A 19,664-nucleotide genomic window follows, 5' to 3' on the forward strand; every position below is an offset into this window, starting at 1 on the left:
ATGTTTTTGAGATTTTATACATTACTTTAATGTAAATACTAATTTGAATGACTATTCTAGTCATTTCTTTCATTTGAGAAATCTATTAATTTAATGCATATTTTACGGGAGAAAAACCCAGCAAAAATCAGGAATGCTATTTAACGAAAAAAAAAAACACCGACAAAAGCCATTTCAATTTCCGGCGGTTGGATGTTGTTAAGGAAGTGAAGTTGTTTTACGTATTTATATTGAGTCAATAATATTAAGTTAACATGTGTTTTTAAAAAAAAAATATCAGATTTTAATAATTAGTTGTTTGTAACCGTCGGCATCGTCGATATACAGCCGTTATAGCCATCAGATATTCCAGTTTATTTATTGTCTACATGATCACTTTCATTCAAGGCTTTAAAATTTCATTTAAGAACTACCAAGTGATATATAGTTATGGGGATTAAACCCATGATAGACAATGCACTAGCATTGTCTCCTACTCAGCCCCGGTGGCTGACCCCGGTGGCTGATTCCCACCCAGACATACATTAAGACTTGGACATCAGATGATCCAAAAACAAGATATTCAATATTACCTCAAAACAAGCCTAGCCGAATCAATACCAATTATTATGAGACTGATATTACATCATTTAATGTGTTTAAAAGATTTCATCACTGTCTCTCTCTCTGAGACAAGTAATCTGTAAAAATAGCACATAATGATTTTCCCGTTTATTAGTTTTATCATATCTACTTTAAGCATGTAAAGATGTAAAGGTCACATAAACATATATACAGATAAATACATGATTGCTATTTCTAAATTTACTTCGATTTACATGGTAGACAAAGTGAGTTAATTTCGACTTATATGATTACATAAGTAAGATTCAGTGCACTGTACACTGTTGAAACATAACAGTTTGATGATGAATTTTGACAATTTTCACTTTTTCTTGCAATGTAGAATCTTGAGTCCGGTCCCTCTATTATCAGATTCTGTGAAATAATTGCTTTCAAACAATTGGAAGAGCTGCATGGTGTACTGAATACAGTAGTTTAATGAATTCCATCCACTAGCTGAATAAAGGATGAACACACATTTTAAAACCACATATCAGAAGTTTTTGGAGAGCATTATGTCAGCAAATTTAAATGCAAAACAGCGTTGGAAAATAAACAAGATTATTTTTTTTACATGTTTTATCAATGATACATGGCGATCATCAACTTATTATAAAAATCAGAATTAAAAAAACAACAACATTTAACCATTTATTAAAGCTGCACTCTCACAGATTGAACGTTTGACAATTTTTTTATTTTTTGTCTTGGAGCCATAGTTTTCGAAATTCCATAGAAAACAGTTAAATAAGACTGCTGAAAAATTAGATTGTAGATCTTTATATTTCAGTTCAAAAATTGATGTCTTATGCAATAAAACATTAATTTTCAAACATAAATATGAAAGTCCGCAATTTGATATTTTGGCAGCAATCTTTTATCACTGGTTTACCGATATTTACGCAAAAATGTGCTCTTCCCAAGACAAAAAAATAAGAGTTGTAAAATATGTATATCTGTGAGTGTACAGCTTTAACTGTCCATTTAAAATTGTCCAGTACAAATTTACTTTGATATTAGTATAATACTGTTATATATTTATAAATCAATATAAAAACAATATTCTAAGACCTAAATTGATAATAACTTTAAAAATGAAAAAAACGAATGAAGAAACATAAGTTCAAAATATGCAAATGAAGCTGCACACTCACAGATTTACGGTTTTGACAGCTGTTCTATTTTTTTGTCTTAAATGAGCAAATTTCTACATTCTTTTTTGCAAATCAGACTGCTGACAAAAGATCAGATCGCAGATTTATAGATTTCTGTTCGAAAATTAATGTGTAATGGCATTCAACATCACCTCTTGAACTTAAATAAGAAAGTATGCAGTCTTATGACACTATTTTTCATGCATTTTCGCATAAATTGGCTCTTTCCAAGCCAAAAATAAAGAAGTTCACTTCAATCTGTGAGATCGCAGCTTTAAGTCAATCTTAATCTTAGGGTCATACATCATTGACTAAATTCACTCTATTTATCAGTAATCCGATTAGCTGTACATGTATATTATTCTCTGATTCAATTAGTCTGACCAATATTAACAGCCTAGTTTCAGTCTAGCAAATAAATTCAACACAAGTTGTTTAATTCTTCTGAGACTGACAAAGAATTAAAAACCCACATTCATGAAAAATATTTTCGATATATGAAAAAAAACCCCCACAAAAAATAGATTCAAGAATAAAAGAAATATGCATCCTTAAATATATATTGCATATAAACAATTAATTATCTATTATAAAGTTAACCTGAGTTCCAATGTTTTATCTATAATTGTTGCCATTTATATTTAATAGTTATATAATTATCATGTCTATCAAACAAACCAAAAAAATGTCATTAAATATTTGAGATAAGCACAGGCTGACACAAGAACTAAATATTTAAGTCACAGTTGACAAGGAAAACAGTTCCTACAATGATATATATATATTTGTACACATGTATGTCAATAATTCTCGAAAATTGTTCCTCTTTTTGCCATTACTCTGTCCTCTCCATTGAAGTTCGCTTGCAATTCAAGAAAGGAAAATTTAAATTTCACACAAAAATGGCACTTGTTTATACCAGCACATTTGGCATATGACAAGAGCACCACCTGCGGGTTCTGAACGCTCGTCTGATTATATCCTTTTATTGTAAATTTATTTCATATTGTACATTTGAAAGTGAATATTCCAATGTTTAAAAGTGATAGCTCTGATAGTTTGCTTGTAAGCCGCCTCTAAGCACATTATTTTATTAAACTTAAAAAAAATAGACTATAGTCCACAAATACTAAAATATCCCCCATCCTCCCCATTCCCTTCCAAATGAGTTTGATATATTTAAAGCATAATCCTTTCATTTTCTATGAAGAAGCTTAGTGTCCATTTCTCAAAATCAACCAAAATTCACGTTTTTTACCCTAAAAACAGGTGAGACTCAATATCGTTAGGGTATAATGTGAAGAAGAGTATAAGATGTACAAGTTCCCCAAGTTTCAAAGTGACAACGCAAAACTTAACCCCAAGGCAAGGATAACAATCAAGTGATGACAATTGCTGCTTGTCATTTTTTTTCAATAATGTATGAATTTAACAGTGTTTATTAAAGGGACTAGACACCAGATGATACAATTGCAAAAAAATAGATAACTGTCAAAAACTTACATACAATTGATACTAGTGTATAACTTTTAATCTTACTTTAATAGCTATATAACATTGCTTAAGACACATAATTTCACAGCTTTTGCACATATTGTCGATATCAAACTTTCTGGGGTGTGTTTACCACATATAATATCCCAGTAAGTTTAAAAAAGCATCAGTTTATTTATCTGTATTCATAAATGGATATAATATAAACTTGGAAAACTTAATTCACTATTTTTACACAATGAAACCCAAATGAGATAGTCAAATGGTTGCTCTGTTTATTTTAATCATGTAAAATTATTTATTATATATATACCCATCATTTATCCACACGTAATACATATCGCAAAATACGGTAGGCTGTATTCCACTCTAGTGCACTACAGCCGTTTTCAACTCTTGTGACGTCACGTCATAACAACTTTACAAGTGTCATTGCGTGATGTTAAAATGATGTCATAAAACAAAATAATGTGTCCTTAAAGGGACTGTGTCACAGATTTGCACCAAAAAAAGTTTTTTCTGTAACGAATCTCAGGACAATTATCTAATAGAATGTGTTACGCTTTGATGTCATAATTGTAAAAAAGTACCAAAATGTAAAAAAAAAAAGATTGTGTCGGAGACCGGGTCAAACCCGCGTCGCAAAAATTGAAGTCCAACTTCACGTGATAACACCTTCTAGCCAATCACGCATGATTGAATGAATTCTACCTTGAACACATACCCAGTTATCTTTTTTAATGGAAAAATACTAAGTAACTGCTAAACTTAAATAAATTGTAAACTATGTGGTACTTCAATTAGTACGTTTCAATGCATTGTACACATCGATGCCAAGTTTATGTCATTTTTCGACAATTTGTTTTTTTCGCTATTTCATCATCTGTGAGACAGACCCTTTAAAATGACATTTATTATGAAAACATGTGGCTTTTAAGTGATGTAACAAGTAAATTAGTAATGTATATATAATAAAAGGGTTATTAGTATGGCGTTTTGATCCGGGAGGCTTGTGCCTTGTGAAATCCGAATCTGCAAAAATCCACTCAAGTTAAATACAACCTCCCGGATCAAAACACAGTACTAATAACCCTTTTGTATTATCAGCCTTCTAAATGATCACATCGACAGTTCTAGGCTTATTTTGAAGAAATACTGTACTTGCCAACCTGGTGTCTAGTCCCTTTAAGTTTATGGCTACATTGCACACAAATAAAGTAGGTATGTTGCATGAACATAATCTTCAATAAAAAAAGCCTATTCAAAATATATTGTTGAATACTTCAATAATGTTTCAAATCTAATGGAAATCAGCCAACTTGAGTTAGTCATTCTATTTGAGACATTAACATAATAAAAAGACCATAAAAAAGTCATATGCTCATTGACTTAAAGAATCCATGATAACAAATTGATTGTTTAGTTTTATTTAATTACATAATTTAATCAATGACGTTCTAATGAGTAGGTCATATTTATGGAATAAGACAAATAACTATATCTTATACATGTGTATGTCAAAACTTTGCATTCATATATACATACCATTCAACTTTGTCTTTGGTGTTTGTTGCATTTGCAAGTCTAGAAGAAGATGATGATGCTGGTGTTCTTAAAGAGTGTGTTGCTGGTGTTCTTGTAGTTCGAGTAGTTTTATTCGGGTAGCTGTTGTTGCTGATGTTTGAGTTTAGGATGAATTTGTTCTTGAAGCCGATGTTTTTGTAGTTGTCCCTGCAGGAAGTGTTGATGTTCTGGGGTTGAAGTTGTTGTTCTTGAAGATGGGGTTGGTGTTCATGTTCTAGTAATCAGAGTTGTTCATAAATCTGGAGTTGCTTTTGTTTGTTTTTGTCAGAAGTATTGTAGTTCTTATACGCAGGGTTGTTCTTGTAAATTAAGTTGTTGTGTCAGGGGTTGTTTCAGGATCCCACTCAAATATGTCGAAGGCCTTAAAAATAAGAGAATGTGAAGCTGTGACAAGTTTTTTAAAATGACAAAAAAGTTTCACATATTAATTACATTTTTTCTTATTAAATTTAAGTTAACATTTTATGCTAAAGTTTAGAATGTCACAGAATATATATATATATATATATATATATATATATATATATATATATATATATATATATATATATATATATATATATATATATATATTATATATATATATATATATATATATATATATATATATATATATATATATATATATATATATATATATATATCCCTCCTTAGTTGAACCACCACTTGAAAGATTAAAACTTAAATTGTCACTATCAAGATGTGTTTTATTACCCCCAATTAACCCCCTAATTCACTCCATTTGTTAGGTTTAGAAGTGTTACTATGGAGACCTTTAAAGCCAATATTTTTAAACTAGTATTTTGCTTCAAACACATACACATACACGTTGACATTATATGTTATATCATTATGTGTTGTTGACGATGTACATTGTACAAGTCAAAATAAATTGTCTGTCTGTCTGTCTGTCTGTCTGTCTGTCTGACATAATAAGGCCTATACAAATCTTTGTTTACACCCATCTGAATTTATTTTTTTCTTCCTATTTTTTTTTTTTTTTTGCGTTTTGATCAAAATGCGTTTTTTCAGAGACCTAAAATAATACCCTGATACAGGTCAGTTTGCTGAAGAATTATGGTCGTCCAAAAAAAAGTAATGCCTACCTATCTACCCTTTTTTGGGGGGATGTTAGTAGAAACTAAGAATATTTGTTTCGCCTAATCAAGGATTTAATTTGAAGACAGTTTTGCTGCATACTGTATATATTTTTACTTTATTACATTGCATTGTGTGGGAGTAGGATTTGATATATTGGTGCAAGGTATTTTGATTATAACAATTCCAGGAAGTTTATCAAAATGCTAATCTTTATGCAAGATGTGTCATGTTTGGTGTCATTATTTTGCTTTTATAATTCACTTCTATATTTAATAATATGTGACGCGTCATGAGACTTTTGGCCCGAAACCCATAGCCTCGATTTCTAGAAAAACGTGCGCAAAGTTGAAGCGTAAAGAATAATAAATAAACGGAGTATTTATCGTAAAAAGAACCATTAAACATTTTGTCACCCTAGATTGTTCAGTCAAATATATTCTTTAAAATGTAATGTTCATAGAAATAGTGTTTTTAACCACTTTCTTTCGTATTGTTTATTACTTTCGGTGTCATCTCCCGTAGTTGTCATGCGCTATTTTTTAACCTAAATTAGAGGATGTAAGTCGAGCTGAACCAAAGACATTTACATCCAATTAGGAATTTGTAGGTAAGTAGAATTGTTTTCATTGTTTAAGCATATAATTTTACGAATGTGTACATCTTTAATTTATTACAATGTATTCTAAATTCGGTCAAATGGAAGGAAATTAATCGAAGGAAAAGAAAGCGGAAGTGAAATTTGACAGTCTGACATTGAAAATGTAAACAGAAACAAAATCCAGCAGATATTTTCTTTTTGCATACTTATGATGACTAAAAAAGGAAATAAGCAATTTTTCATCATCTCACCGCAGCCAACTTTCAATACAATTATTGATGGATTTTACGAATTAATTTTGAGTTGCAGTGTAACTGTCTTTTTAGCAATGTTGAAGATGAATTTAAATTTGTAGATGAACTTTTTTTAGCAATGTTGATTTATGTGCATAACAAACCATCTCATGAGGTTCAGGTGAAATGTTTTTATATAATTAGAGAACTGCTTTTTGAGTATGCATTACATTCAGACTGCCAGGAACTTTCTTTGGCATGCAATATTGTGTACATGTTGATCTGCCAGGGCATTACCCCAACTATAAACAGTTAAAGATTTGTATTTCTGTAAATACATATTTTTAGAACATCATGCTCTAATGTGAAATTTCAGGTCAAGCACCTGCTGTACATAGAACAACAACCCATTACAGCTTTGACTATGCAGAGCAGGTATTCTACCCATACTAGGCACAGCAAGAGGGCCCTGGTAAATTTTATTTATAGATTGAGTGGTAAATACAGTTTTGCCATCTGACTAAATTATTATAGGGTTAATGGAAAACCTGTATATTTTGTAGATTCACTGAAAAAACAGAGAAGCGCTCACATATGCTCTGCAGCGCCCTTGTTAAAATATTTTATATCACCTTAATTCAAAATTCTTACTTGAACATAAAATAATAGCTTTTCTATTTCAAAGTGTTTTTGTTTTTTTCAGGTTCTCAGATATTTATCTCAGTGATAAGGGTTTAGCTATTATTTGGCCAATGGTGTGGTATCTCATTTTCAACATCATCCAAATGGAGAAGAATCTGCATACCTGCACGTTGACAACTGTGTTGGGCAGAGTAAAAACAATGCAGTCATTGGGTATGATTTACAAAAACAGGGTTGAAGTACATCACTTATGCACTGCATATTGACACATGAGAATATTAGAATAACAAGACAATGTAACTTTTATTATTTTTTCAATACAAGTAATCAGAATTCTCATTAGTCTTATAGAAATAGTTCTGGCTTAAATCTGTTCACTTACTTCTCTAAATGTCATGGATTAAAGGCAATCAGTTCAATAAATTGTATGTAATTCTATGTTTAAGGGTCTGATGTATTCTGAAGGGGCTACATAGAGAAATAGCATTAACTTAAATGGAAGCAGGTGAAATAAAGTTCAGTCCTGTCTGAGATTTGGTCTGTGGAAGGTAAGTTGTAAGAATTTTTATTTTTTTTTTTTTTTTTTTTTTTTTTTTTAATTTTGGTGCTTTAAATGTTAATTTAAAGCCATATTAAAGGATTTTGTATATATAAAAATATTGAAGTTTGGTACTTTATTTAAACACTTAAGTTGGTTATAATACCTTATTATGTAAAACTAAAAGAAAGCTTGTGTTAAAACAATAGGTATTATATCATAATATAAACAACATGTTTATTTATTTAGACCAAATGGAGGCAGCACACATCCTTTGTGGATTGATGACCTTGGCAAACTGGTTATATTCTTTGACTGGTTGGAGTACACCAAGAGACCCCTGAAGTCCATTCCAAACTTGAGGAAATATCATCACTTCAGGTATAACAAAAGTATTACAGACAGTATCACTGCCTGTTATGTAATTCTATGAACAGAAGTCAAAAATATTTTTAGTCATTATTTCCACATATTCAGATGTGAGTTTTGATGTTCAAGTTAATTTGCATAATTTATTCCAAACACTAAGTATTGTACATATGAACATTATTTTGCAGAACTTCAGCTGACAACCCAGTGAGTGAATTCATGAGAGAGCATGTCAAGGACAGTGAGATTGAAGTTAAAATTGACAAGCCTACAACAATAGCTTTTCCATGGAGAGTACCATGAACGCATCCAACTAAAAGGACTTGATGCAAAAAGGCTCTGATCTCTTAAATAACTGAAAAAAACAAACTTTTCAGTATACTGATATGTGATCTTTATAAACTAAATCTAAGATTTGAGAATGATCCGTTACTGAGCTGATGAAAACGTGTATCAATTTTTATTGACAATTATTTATTCAATAGAAACATGTTTATGTGAAATAAGGCTACCAGTGATTTCGAGTGATAAACTGTGGTTTTAGCAAATGAGTGATGGAAGGGTGCTGCACCCAGTCTTTTGTTTGTAGAACTCTTCTGCCATAATAGAGACCACTATATGATTATTAATTATTAATACAAACTTAAAAAAAGCTGGCAGTTGAAGCCTATAAATGCTTGAGTTAAAGACATTGATAATATTGTTTGTCAAAATTAATAGTTACTTCACAGTCTGTACCTTAGCAACCTTTCAGTTTTTCTTCAATATCTTCATTTTTAAAACCTTTTATGAACCCTATAAACATTTTAGCTTTAACTTTTACCCTATGAATAAGCATCAAGAATACCATTTGTCATGTACTATGTGACCAATTGCACTTCTTGAAACTACATAATGATGTGTACATGCTAAGTAGTTAGTATGTTAAATTAATTGTTTTCATTTTGTAAATGTGCCCATTTATTAACTGATCTTTTTATACAATAGTGTAAATTATGCAGTATTGTTATGTTTATTAAATTAAGAGTATATTAACCACCATTTCATGTTTTATGAGCAATGAATAACTATACAATGATCACATTTGAGGTAAATTGGTAAAGTTGGTGTGATTATAATCATGTTTGTGCCTGTTGCCATGGTAACCAGGATAAAAACAAACCCTTTAAGACCATTCAAATAAGATAAAGTATAGTAAATATCAGTGGTTACATCCTTTAACCTCCAGATATACATTGGTTTGTATAAGGTGCAAGTTACAACCTAATGTAAATTTATTGTGAAAAATTTCCAATAAACTACGGTACTTGGCGAACAGTTTTTATTTATTCTGACATTTGTCAGATACATACACCAGGTACAATAAGGTTTGAGGATATCAATTAACAAGTCAATTATTACTAAATGCTTCAGATGACATTTATTGTATATTTACATGCAAATTTAACCCCAAAACGCCTTTTTTCAATAATGGTTGCCATTGTAACCAATAAATTTTAATTTATTTTTTCAATAATAATTGAGAATGGTTTTGAAAATATGTTGTTGTCGTTATAATGTGGGAATTGTGTATATAGTAGTAATGCATTTTTATTGCATCTGTGAATACAAATGTTTCAATAAATTCTTGAACTTCACCGAATTTCCAGCTGTTTCTTAAACAAGTGCCCTTCTAGTTTTTGTCATTATTTCGTTAAAAATAGGAATTTTTGAATTTTCTCTTCAGTTATTTTATCCTAAAGAATAGGACTGTCAGAAATTACTCATATCTCATTTTCGCCTAAAAAGTGGTTTCGGGCAAAAAATCCCGTGACTGGTCACATATATTGATAAATTTGTATCAATGTAAAAGTTTAATTTTTATTACAAGCAAATGAGGAAAATCAAAATAGTTCCTCGGTTGGTAAGATCCATCTACATTTCATGTCAGTATTTATCTTAGCTCCGCCCCTTTCACTGGGCTTGACATTGCCCCTTTCACTGTTTTTGACATCTGATTGGCTGAGTTAAAATTGCCTTTTAATGTTTCTTTATGAATGAAAGTTTTATACAGGGAAAGCCTGGTTAATGTGACAATCATTATTCTGAAAATGGTGCTATAAATATGATTATGAATAGGCTTATAATTTATTTAAGATAATAAACATAATCTGCAGTTTAATTGATCAAAATACATGTTCCTTAATTATGCTTAAAATATAAATAATTGCTTAGGGTCATGTTGATTTATAGGCTAATAGCAAAGAGGGAAAAAAAATAAGAAATATAATATATAATCATATGGAAAGGAAAAATTGAGGTGAATTTTATGTGAATATCTTAAATGTATAATTATCCATTTTGCTAAAGTGGCTAATTGTTATTTAATTCAGATGTTTTTTGTGTTTTTTGTACATTTTATCTTGGCATTTTGATATTATTTCAAGGATATTCTGGATATGCAGTTTTAATGTCTTTTGTTTTTGTGTAAGAAAAGCCAGACAAAACTATAATTATTGTTATTATTTGCAATTGTTTAAACCTGGGAGTAAGATAACATATTATTGGTCCCAGTTTAAACATAATTTTGCTTTAAGTGTTTATTCAATATTTTTACCAGCTTTCTTTGTACAGTGCCCTTAAAGCTGCACTCTCACAGATTGAACGTTTTGACAACTTTTTATTGTTTGCCTTGGAACCAGCCAATTTTGCAAAAATCCATGGAACCAGTTATATAAATAAAACTACTAACAAAAAATCCAAAAATGATATAATATGCATTTTCCTTAAAAAAACATCAATTTTTCAAACAGAAAAATGTGAAAATCTACGATCTGATTTTGTCAGCAATCATAAATTTATTTGCAGATATCTAGGCAGAAATTTGCTCTTTCCAAGACAAACAAAAAAAAAGTTGTCAAAATGGTATATCTGTGAGAGTGCAGCTTTAATGTCATCTAACACCTAGATTTTACAGTTATTAACAAGTCTTACTTTTTGTTTTTAATTTTAAGTTTAATTGGGTTATTATAAGGGCCCTTTCCATATCTTGATTAAGATTTTTTTTATTGGAAAAGTTTAATTATGTTCTCTCCTACTATTTTCTAATTGTGGACTTTTTGTTAATAGAGAATTTTATCTTCATTATCTCAACAACAACAGGATCAGAGTGGCATAAATGCAGCCACAGAGACAATTATAAACAAAAGATTTCTAAAATAGACCTGCCACATATGAAAAACTCATATAACTATACATGAAATAGACTTAAATCATACTGGATTTGCAATTGCAATTGTGTTATTTGTTATCGCTGATTTAAAAGGAACACTATTCTTAGAATAAAGGAGTGGAAATCCTGAACAGAAGTCTCTGAAGAAGACACACTAGGGGCGCTACTGTGCTATTCCCCAGTCATTCAAAGTACCCCCTGTGAACGCGTTAGCGGACTTGCGCCCAATTCTTAGCAAAATATTGTGCATGAGTGTAGACATTAGACATATATATTTAAGATATATATAACCCAAATGTGAACTTATTTGACAGCTTCAAGGAATGGAGAGAACTCAGCGGATTATTTTGTTTCGCAAAGGCATGTAGGAAAATGAAACCCATTTCATCATAAATTCTGTTTATTCCAGTCACTTTAACAATAGTAAAATCTTTCAACTAAAAAAAATAATATTAGTGTCTGCAATTTCAGAGTACCATCCACTCATGATATATTATCATTTATCATGGTGTAATTAATTGTTTTATCAAGCCCTGCTAAATAAAATTTGGGCTGGTGTCAATTTTGACCACTGCAGTCAGCTAAATATGCCATTAATATATAATAATCATGCGCCAACCTGCAGATCATATATAGGCAAAACTGTTGTCTGTGTCATAAGAAGCTTACTAAATCTGAAATCTGGGGGCAGATCATGACAGTTTATATTGCATTAGGATGTTGAATGCGCAATTACAGGCAAAAGACTTTCATGAAAAGAATAAATACTTTTAATAATAATGTTGTTTTTTCTCGACGTTTTTTTAGCAGGGCGGGGAGGCCATGAATACCGGGGGCCTTACCTAGGGTCCTTGGGGTACAAGTCTAAAATAATAGACGTGTTATATGGGTTTCTTATCCCTAATGTCTAAACGGGTTTGTGTAAAAACCGGAGGTGTTTGAAAAATATTGAAATTGTATTAAGTGCAGTATTTTATGGTTGAAATTGACCATAAAGGTTTTCATAATTTACCATACATGTAAAAGAAGTTATTTTGCACAAAACAAGCATTTAATGCATTAAAACACATTTACCTTTCCAATAAAATGAAAGTTGACTGACACAGACAACAATTATGCCAAACGGAACAACTCGACGCAATCGTAATAAGTCGGCCACCTCCGACAAGCTTCGAGATAGACCATCAAACTCATAATTATTCGTTGGATACTTATTTTTTGTGTACGAGACTTATATAAAATAACATAATATGGTAATATTACTTGTTTTTATGATATTTAATGGACGCAATATGCTTTAACCCGGAACAACTACCCACTTTTGGTACAAAACAATTTGTACATTAAGGATTTGCCATATCAAAAATCATAAAAAAATCTGTCAACGTACAAATATTTGGACTACTTGGGGTACGGGATCATTTGGCAGGGATTTTACCGGCATTTTGTCCCCGCAGGACAAGGATTTTACCCGGGCTTGGCTTGACAGAAAGCCAAAGTCCCCGCTTTTCTCCGGACCTGGGAAGGCTGTGATTACCGGAGGCCTTACCTAGGGTCCTTGGGGTACGGGATCATTTGGCAGGGATTTTACCGGCAGTTCGTCCCTGCAGGACAAGGATTTTACCCGGGCTTAGCTGGACAGAAAGTCAAAGTCCCTTCTATTCTCCGGAACTGGGAAGGCCGTGATTACCCGAGACTGGGTGTATACCGGGGATAGCTGGGGAAAATGGGCCTCTGCCCGGGCTCAGCTGGACCGAAAGTCAAAGTCCCTGCCATTCCCTGGACCGTGGGGGGGGGGGGGGGGCGGGGGCGGTTATAACTGACTGGTGCATAACCAAGAGTTGTCCTACTTCTTAGCCACAGGTGCAAGTCACATAATCAATAATCGCCTTATATATGGGATAAGTGTATTAAGATATTCTTATTAAAATTGTTTGTGCCAAGTAGATCTACCTGTGTTCTTAGTCATTCTAAAATGCCGTCCAGGCTTTTTTTAATGATGGTTAGCCTGGTCCAGGCTAACCATCATTAAAAAAAAGCCTGGACGGCATTTTAGAATGACTACCTGTGTTCTTAGCTGATACATATTCAATAAGCCACACAAAAAATGCAATAGAATAAAATATATATGACCTACCATGGAAGTTAGGGATATATCCATTTTGCAAAACATAGTGTCATTCAGTCATTCTGATTCATCGTTCTGCAAATCTCGATGATTTTGTTTATCTTCTATGAAAAACAAAATAATTCGTCTGACACATTCGTAATTTTCCGTCGATGCTATTGTCTATCTCAGATTATTATACGACCTCTTATTGGGCATCACAATTATTAATATACTGTAAAGTAATGTAAAGTAGCTCGACTACCGTAAATTGGTCGTTTTAGGTGATACAACATGGCGGCGACCATGCAAAAAAGTTTATTGGAGGCTTTGGATGAGATTCGAACACATGAAATTGAAACGACAACTCGTTTTGTGTCATGGTCTTCGCCTAAAGGATTTGGAAATTGGTAATGGTTTTAATATTGCTCTAACTTCGAGTTTAAAGACGAAAGTCAACAAAGGAGAAACACATTTTTGGTGTCTATCTTGAAAACAAATTATGAAAATTTTGTAGTTGAAGCATAAAAAAGTTGTCTTATTTGTCATATTATCTATCATGATCAACGCAGTTCCTCTTGTCTATCGTAAAATATTATTCTTGAAATGTTGGAAATTTATGATAGACAATAAGAATTATTTATATTTTTCTTATTTGTCCTATAATTACATGAAAACACAAGTAGTAAGTTTCTTACAGTCTATCATGATTTTTGCTTTACTGTAATTATGTATAATTTGTTTTCGTATTGTCTATCATAAAATATATTTATTAAAATTTATGATAGTAAGAAAAATATTTCATGATAGATAATAATAAAAATAATTCATGATAGACAGTAAGAAAAAAATTCATGATAGACAATAAGAAATATTTTAAATTAAATATATGTATTAAAATTTATGATAGACAGAAAAATATTTCATGATAACAATAATAAAAATAATTCATGATAGACAGTAAGAAATATTTTTCATGATAGACAATTAGTCTAAAATAATAGACGTGTTATACGGGATTCTTCCAATCCCTAACGTCTAAACGGAAATGTGCAAAAAACGGGGGTGTTTTAAAAATATTGAAATTGTTTTAAGTGAAGTATTTCATGGTTGAAATTGATCATAAAGAGTTAAATTCATATTTTACCATGTAAGTGAAATGCTATTTTGCACTAAACAAGCATTTAATGTATTAAAACAAGTTGTTTACCTTTCCATTAAAACAAAAGTTGACTGACACAGATAACAATTATGCGAAGGGGAACAACTCGATACAATCGTAATAACTCGGCCTCCTCCGACAAAGCTTCGAGATAGACCTCGTTATACAATCGTAACAACTCGGCCATGGCCGAAATGTTCCGAGCGATTTAAAACTGTGCCCTGAAGCCTTGCATGTGCCCTTCATGTATATATCGTTATGTTTTGACAGAATGAAAAGAAGAAAAGCCGTCAAACTCATAAGTATAAGTGTACTAAACAAGCATTTAATGTATTAAAACAAGTTGTTTACCTTTCCAATAAAACGAAAGTTGACTGACACAGATAACAATTATGCGAAGGGGAACAACTCGATACAATCGTAATAACTCGGCCTCCTCCGACAAAGCTTCGAGATAGACCTCGTTATACAATCGTAACAACTCGGCCATGGCCGAAATGTTCCGAGCGATTTAAAACTGTGCCCTGAAGCCTTGCATGTGCCCTTCATGTATATATCGTTATGTTTTGACAGAATGAAAAGAAGAAAAGCCGTCAAACTCATAAGTATAAGTTGGATATTTTTTGTGTGCGCATGGAACTAATATAAAATAACATTATCTGGTTATATTTCTTGTTTTTATGATATTTTATAGACGCTATATGCTTTAATCCGGAATCCTGATCGGAACAACTACCCACTTTTGATTCTAAACAATTTGTACGTGAAGGATTTGCCATATCAAAAATCTAAAAAAAATCCGTCAACATACAAATATTTGGACTAGATAGACAATAAGAAATATTTAGAAAAAATCTTATTGTCTATCATAAAATATGATAATATTTATGATAGACAGTTAGAAAAATATTTAATGATAGGCAATAATAAAAACAATTCTTGATAGACAGTAAGAAATATTTTCATTATAGACAATAAGAAATATATATTTCATGATAGACAATAAGAATATTTTTTCTTATGTATCATTTACATAAAAAATAGTGTCTATCATAAAACATGGTTTTCTTAATTGTCTTTCCTAAACATAAATATTTTATTTATTTTCTAATATAAAATGAATCTTTCATACTGGGATTAATCTTATCAATAAAAAAATAGAAATGAACATTACTGTTCATTTAACTTTAACCATTGTTTATCTGCCATCACATGGCTTCAAGATAAGTTGAACGAATTTTATTATAATAATAAGGTAATAAGTGATACTGGTTATGAAAGTTTATCTTAAAAGCAGGGGAGAGTTCAGGATTAGACATTAGAGAGGGCATACGTAAGGGGCGTACTCCGCTTCCCAAGAAAGGGCATACCTAAGGGGCGTACTCCACTCACCAAGAGAGGACATACCTAAGGGGCGTACCCCTCCCTCCCAAGGGTCCGCTAGACGTAAGCAATTTGTGAAGAAATCAGAAAGACATACAAGTGAACATAACACATCGGTGGCCTTCAAGTAGTGGTGATATTGACTTCATGGCATATCTTGCACATGTTCAAGGATTGCGTTCGGCTACAAGACTGGAGAAAATAACTTTTTTCTCAGTTTTATGGCATGTATGTTTTTCTTGTTTTCAACAAATATCACACGGATGATGGATACATTTTCACCAGTATTGGAAATTGTTGGAAGACGAGGAAACTGTTGTTTATATACGGATGAAGAAACATCAAGAGGACATAATTAAAGGAAGTTGCGCTGTTTGAATTTGTTGTTTTTACGAGTTCACTTCGCCTGCACATGATGGCATTTGAAAGGTGTAGTTTATTAATTTCCACTCCTTTGAGATAGAATGCAAACTTTGACGACTTTAGTGATGGGGCATGTGCCGGGTGTGCCATCCCCCCTCCCACGGAACCGTTTGTGTTAACTGTTGGTCATTGCAATTGCTCATTGATCTGTGATAGACTGCAGACTGTGAACAGAAATTATTGATTGGCAATTGTAGCCAATTCTATTTCTTTCTCACTTACACTTGTTTGATCAATGTACTTTTCTTTATATTATCAAAGAATATATTTGATGCAAAAATTAAAATATATCAATTGATTTTGTTCATATGTACCTTCAAATGTCCATAAAAGAAATGGTATATGATAGGGTTATTTATGTATGTCATACATAAATATCAATTAAAATATTTCTCTGTATATATCTGTTTGCTCAAAAGCCTATTCGTCAAGCTAAATAATCTGTGATAGACAACATTTTCAACGTGTTTATAAATGTTGCATCAAAATAATTCATGGTAGACTCCTAAAAAAGTATGGAATATACTATAATATAGTAATATTGCCTTTCCTTTCATAACATAAAAGTAAAAAAAAAATATCACGACAAAGATGAACGACATTAATAATTCTGATGGCCTCAAGGAGGTCCGATCATAATTAAGGATAGACAACTGGGCCGACCGTAATTTTCCAGCATGATACATGTACCCTGGTATTGATTATTGTAATTGTATGTTTGTGTTAAACCGGTTTAAAGTCAGATTCAAGTACCAATAATTAAACAATTTTAAGTACCAATAATTAAACAATTTTAAGCAATATCATCTTTTTAACGTTACAACTCTTTAACGTCACGTATAATTTTCATTCCTGCAGTATTTTTAAAGACGGTTAAAAAAGGAAGATTTTTTTTTAAAAGGTTACATTACACTAGTTCATAAGTTTCAAAATTAGTTAAATTACCTTTAATAATATCATTTACATTATAACTAACATGGTTGTTATATTAAACATATAAGATACATATGTAGTAACATTTGTTTTTGCTTTAAATGAAGTGCAAAATCGCGTTTTAAATCATAAATAGTCAAAACAGGTTTTGTTGGGTTTTTCTCCCGTAAAAAACATTCATAAAATTTCTGTTGTTCTTTAAATAAAAAGCAAGTATTTCAAAATCCTTAAACAGGTGATAATTAACATCATAACAATATTATAATAGCTTAGAAGTGTTTTTTTTTACGGATTTTGCATTATCGGTAAAATCTTGGAGTTTTATCCCGCAGGAGAAAAACCCCGTACTGAAAAGCGGTTTTTTTTTGTTTCGCGTTATTTCACTTCCGGTGTCGAAGCATAATGCTCCTTCTGATATAAGATGCTGTTTTGAGCTAAAATAACTTGAATCTTGTATTATTGAAACCCCGCGGGATTTTTCCCCAGCTTTTGAAAAACGGGAGAAAAATCCCGCGGGATAGTGAAAAACCCCGTGTTTTTCTGCGAAAACCCCGCTGGGGCCCGAAGTTGGCGGGTCAATTAGACAAACTTCCAAAAACATTTCGCAAACAAAAACACCAAAATCATACCTTAATGAAGCCTTCTAACTAAAGAATAGGCCAGTATTCGATTACACCGTATTTAAAGGGTACTTGAGTTTGCGAAATCTAGGATTTGCAAACACAAATTGGAGGTCGTTATAACCGCTTTAATTGAAGCAAACGGGGAGCAAGACAATATTGGCTTGAGATAAAATGACATATACTCTCATTGTCTATGATATAGTAATATCCACGAGTTGTTTTAACATACAAACATATAAATAATGCAGCCTACCCTACAGCCGTCGGTAATTCCGCAGCCGGCGAGCTTGGCCTACCTGAAATAATTACAGAAAAATATATAATTTAATCGTTCTCAGCATTGATATTAATTACAGATATATATTAAAACCATTTCATCTACAGAAATAACACGGAACACTTATGAGACATGTACGCCATTGTAAGTGTATCCTACCATTCTGTCTGTTTCTGCTCACACAGCAGCATACTCCAACAAACACGCAAATCAATAAAACAGCGACCAGAGATGAACTTATCACTATGAGCAAGATGTTTGAAAAATTATTCTCCTTTACTGAAAGATAAGAGAAAATGGTTGTCAGTGGTCTTCCTATATTCAAATATTCATAGTGAGACTGAACTGACATGCTTTAACGACAACAAATCACGGATAGAAGGTGATACTGATAGTCTTTGTAAATATGTATACCCATTATCTGAGGACAATGCTTTTCTACAAACTGGCTACAATTCACAGCCCCGCTGTAATAAATGATTTATTACTTCATAAAAACAGAAGTGTTATAACAACAACTGAGTGAATTGCGCAACACAACCTTATTGCTATTTTGTGTAGTGATGTTAATCTACAGAAAATACTCATTTTTCTCGAACAATCATAAGCATAAAAAACTTAATTTCCGTATAGCACTTAGCTAAAACACTAACTTGAACATTCTTAAAAAAATTAAATGCAATTGGGCGTGATTTACGTTCACATATTTTCCTTTTAAAGTATTAGAACTCCTGAAAATGAGAATATAAAACAAAAAATACCGAAACAAAAATAACGAGCTTTACTTGCACCTGTTGTAAGTGATTAAAGCTTGTTCGAGAAATTTGGGGATGGCTTACAAGCAAAACATGTATCATTGTTGTCTCTAGCATATCCTTCTACACAGTCACACTTGAACCCTCCATCGATGTTTGTGCACTCCGTGTTAGCTTCACTGCACAAAGAACCGCTTTGATTAACACATTCCATTCCACCCGGACATATGTTTGTAGTTAGACATTCGTTGATATCTGTTTCACAGTATGTCCCTGACCATCCTGGTATACATGTACATTTACCCGACATGTCATCACAGTCTTCTGTATTCGCCGAAATACACATGCAGTCTTTGTCACATTCATATCCATATCTGGCTTTGTGGCATTCTAATGTATAATGATAAATAATGCTGCATACGAGTTGAAGTACTTGTACTTTTAGGATCAAAGCATAGATTTAAATACAAAGAT

At 31.9% G+C, this 19,664-nt stretch overlaps 1 protein-coding gene and 1 long non-coding RNA gene across 3 annotated transcripts in view; one reads left to right on the plus strand and one right to left on the minus strand.

Annotated features, from left to right (window-relative positions):
- Positions 1-19,664, minus strand: part of LOC128212083 (deleted in malignant brain tumors 1 protein-like) — a 31,448-nt gene that overhangs the window by 1,940 nt on the left and 9,844 nt on the right. The window contains exons 12-14 of the mRNA XM_052917339.1: positions 19,275-19,580; positions 18,595-18,714; positions 18,412-18,454 (exon numbers count right to left, since the gene is read on the minus strand). Of these exons, the coding sequence (XP_052773299.1) occupies positions 18,412-18,454; positions 18,595-18,714; positions 19,275-19,580 (469 nt within the window). The remainder of the gene's footprint in view (positions 1-18,411; positions 18,455-18,594; positions 18,715-19,274; positions 19,581-19,664) is intronic.
- LOC128212084 (uncharacterized) lies at positions 6,479-9,097 on the plus strand. 2 transcript variants are annotated; one of them, XR_008257386.1, is made up of 6 exons: positions 6,479-6,543; positions 7,144-7,202; positions 7,471-7,622; positions 7,856-7,957; positions 8,197-8,328; positions 8,505-9,097. It is a non-coding gene; the product is annotated as an uncharacterized LOC128212084 (long non-coding RNA). The 2 variants fall into 2 exon arrangements; XR_008257387.1 differs by lacking the exon at positions 6,479-6,543 and adding an exon at positions 6,561-6,948.

Source organism: Mya arenaria, chromosome 12, assembly GCF_026914265.1.
Source record: "Mya arenaria isolate MELC-2E11 chromosome 12, ASM2691426v1".
Lineage (NCBI taxonomy): Eukaryota > Metazoa > Mollusca > Bivalvia > Myida > Myidae > Mya > Mya arenaria.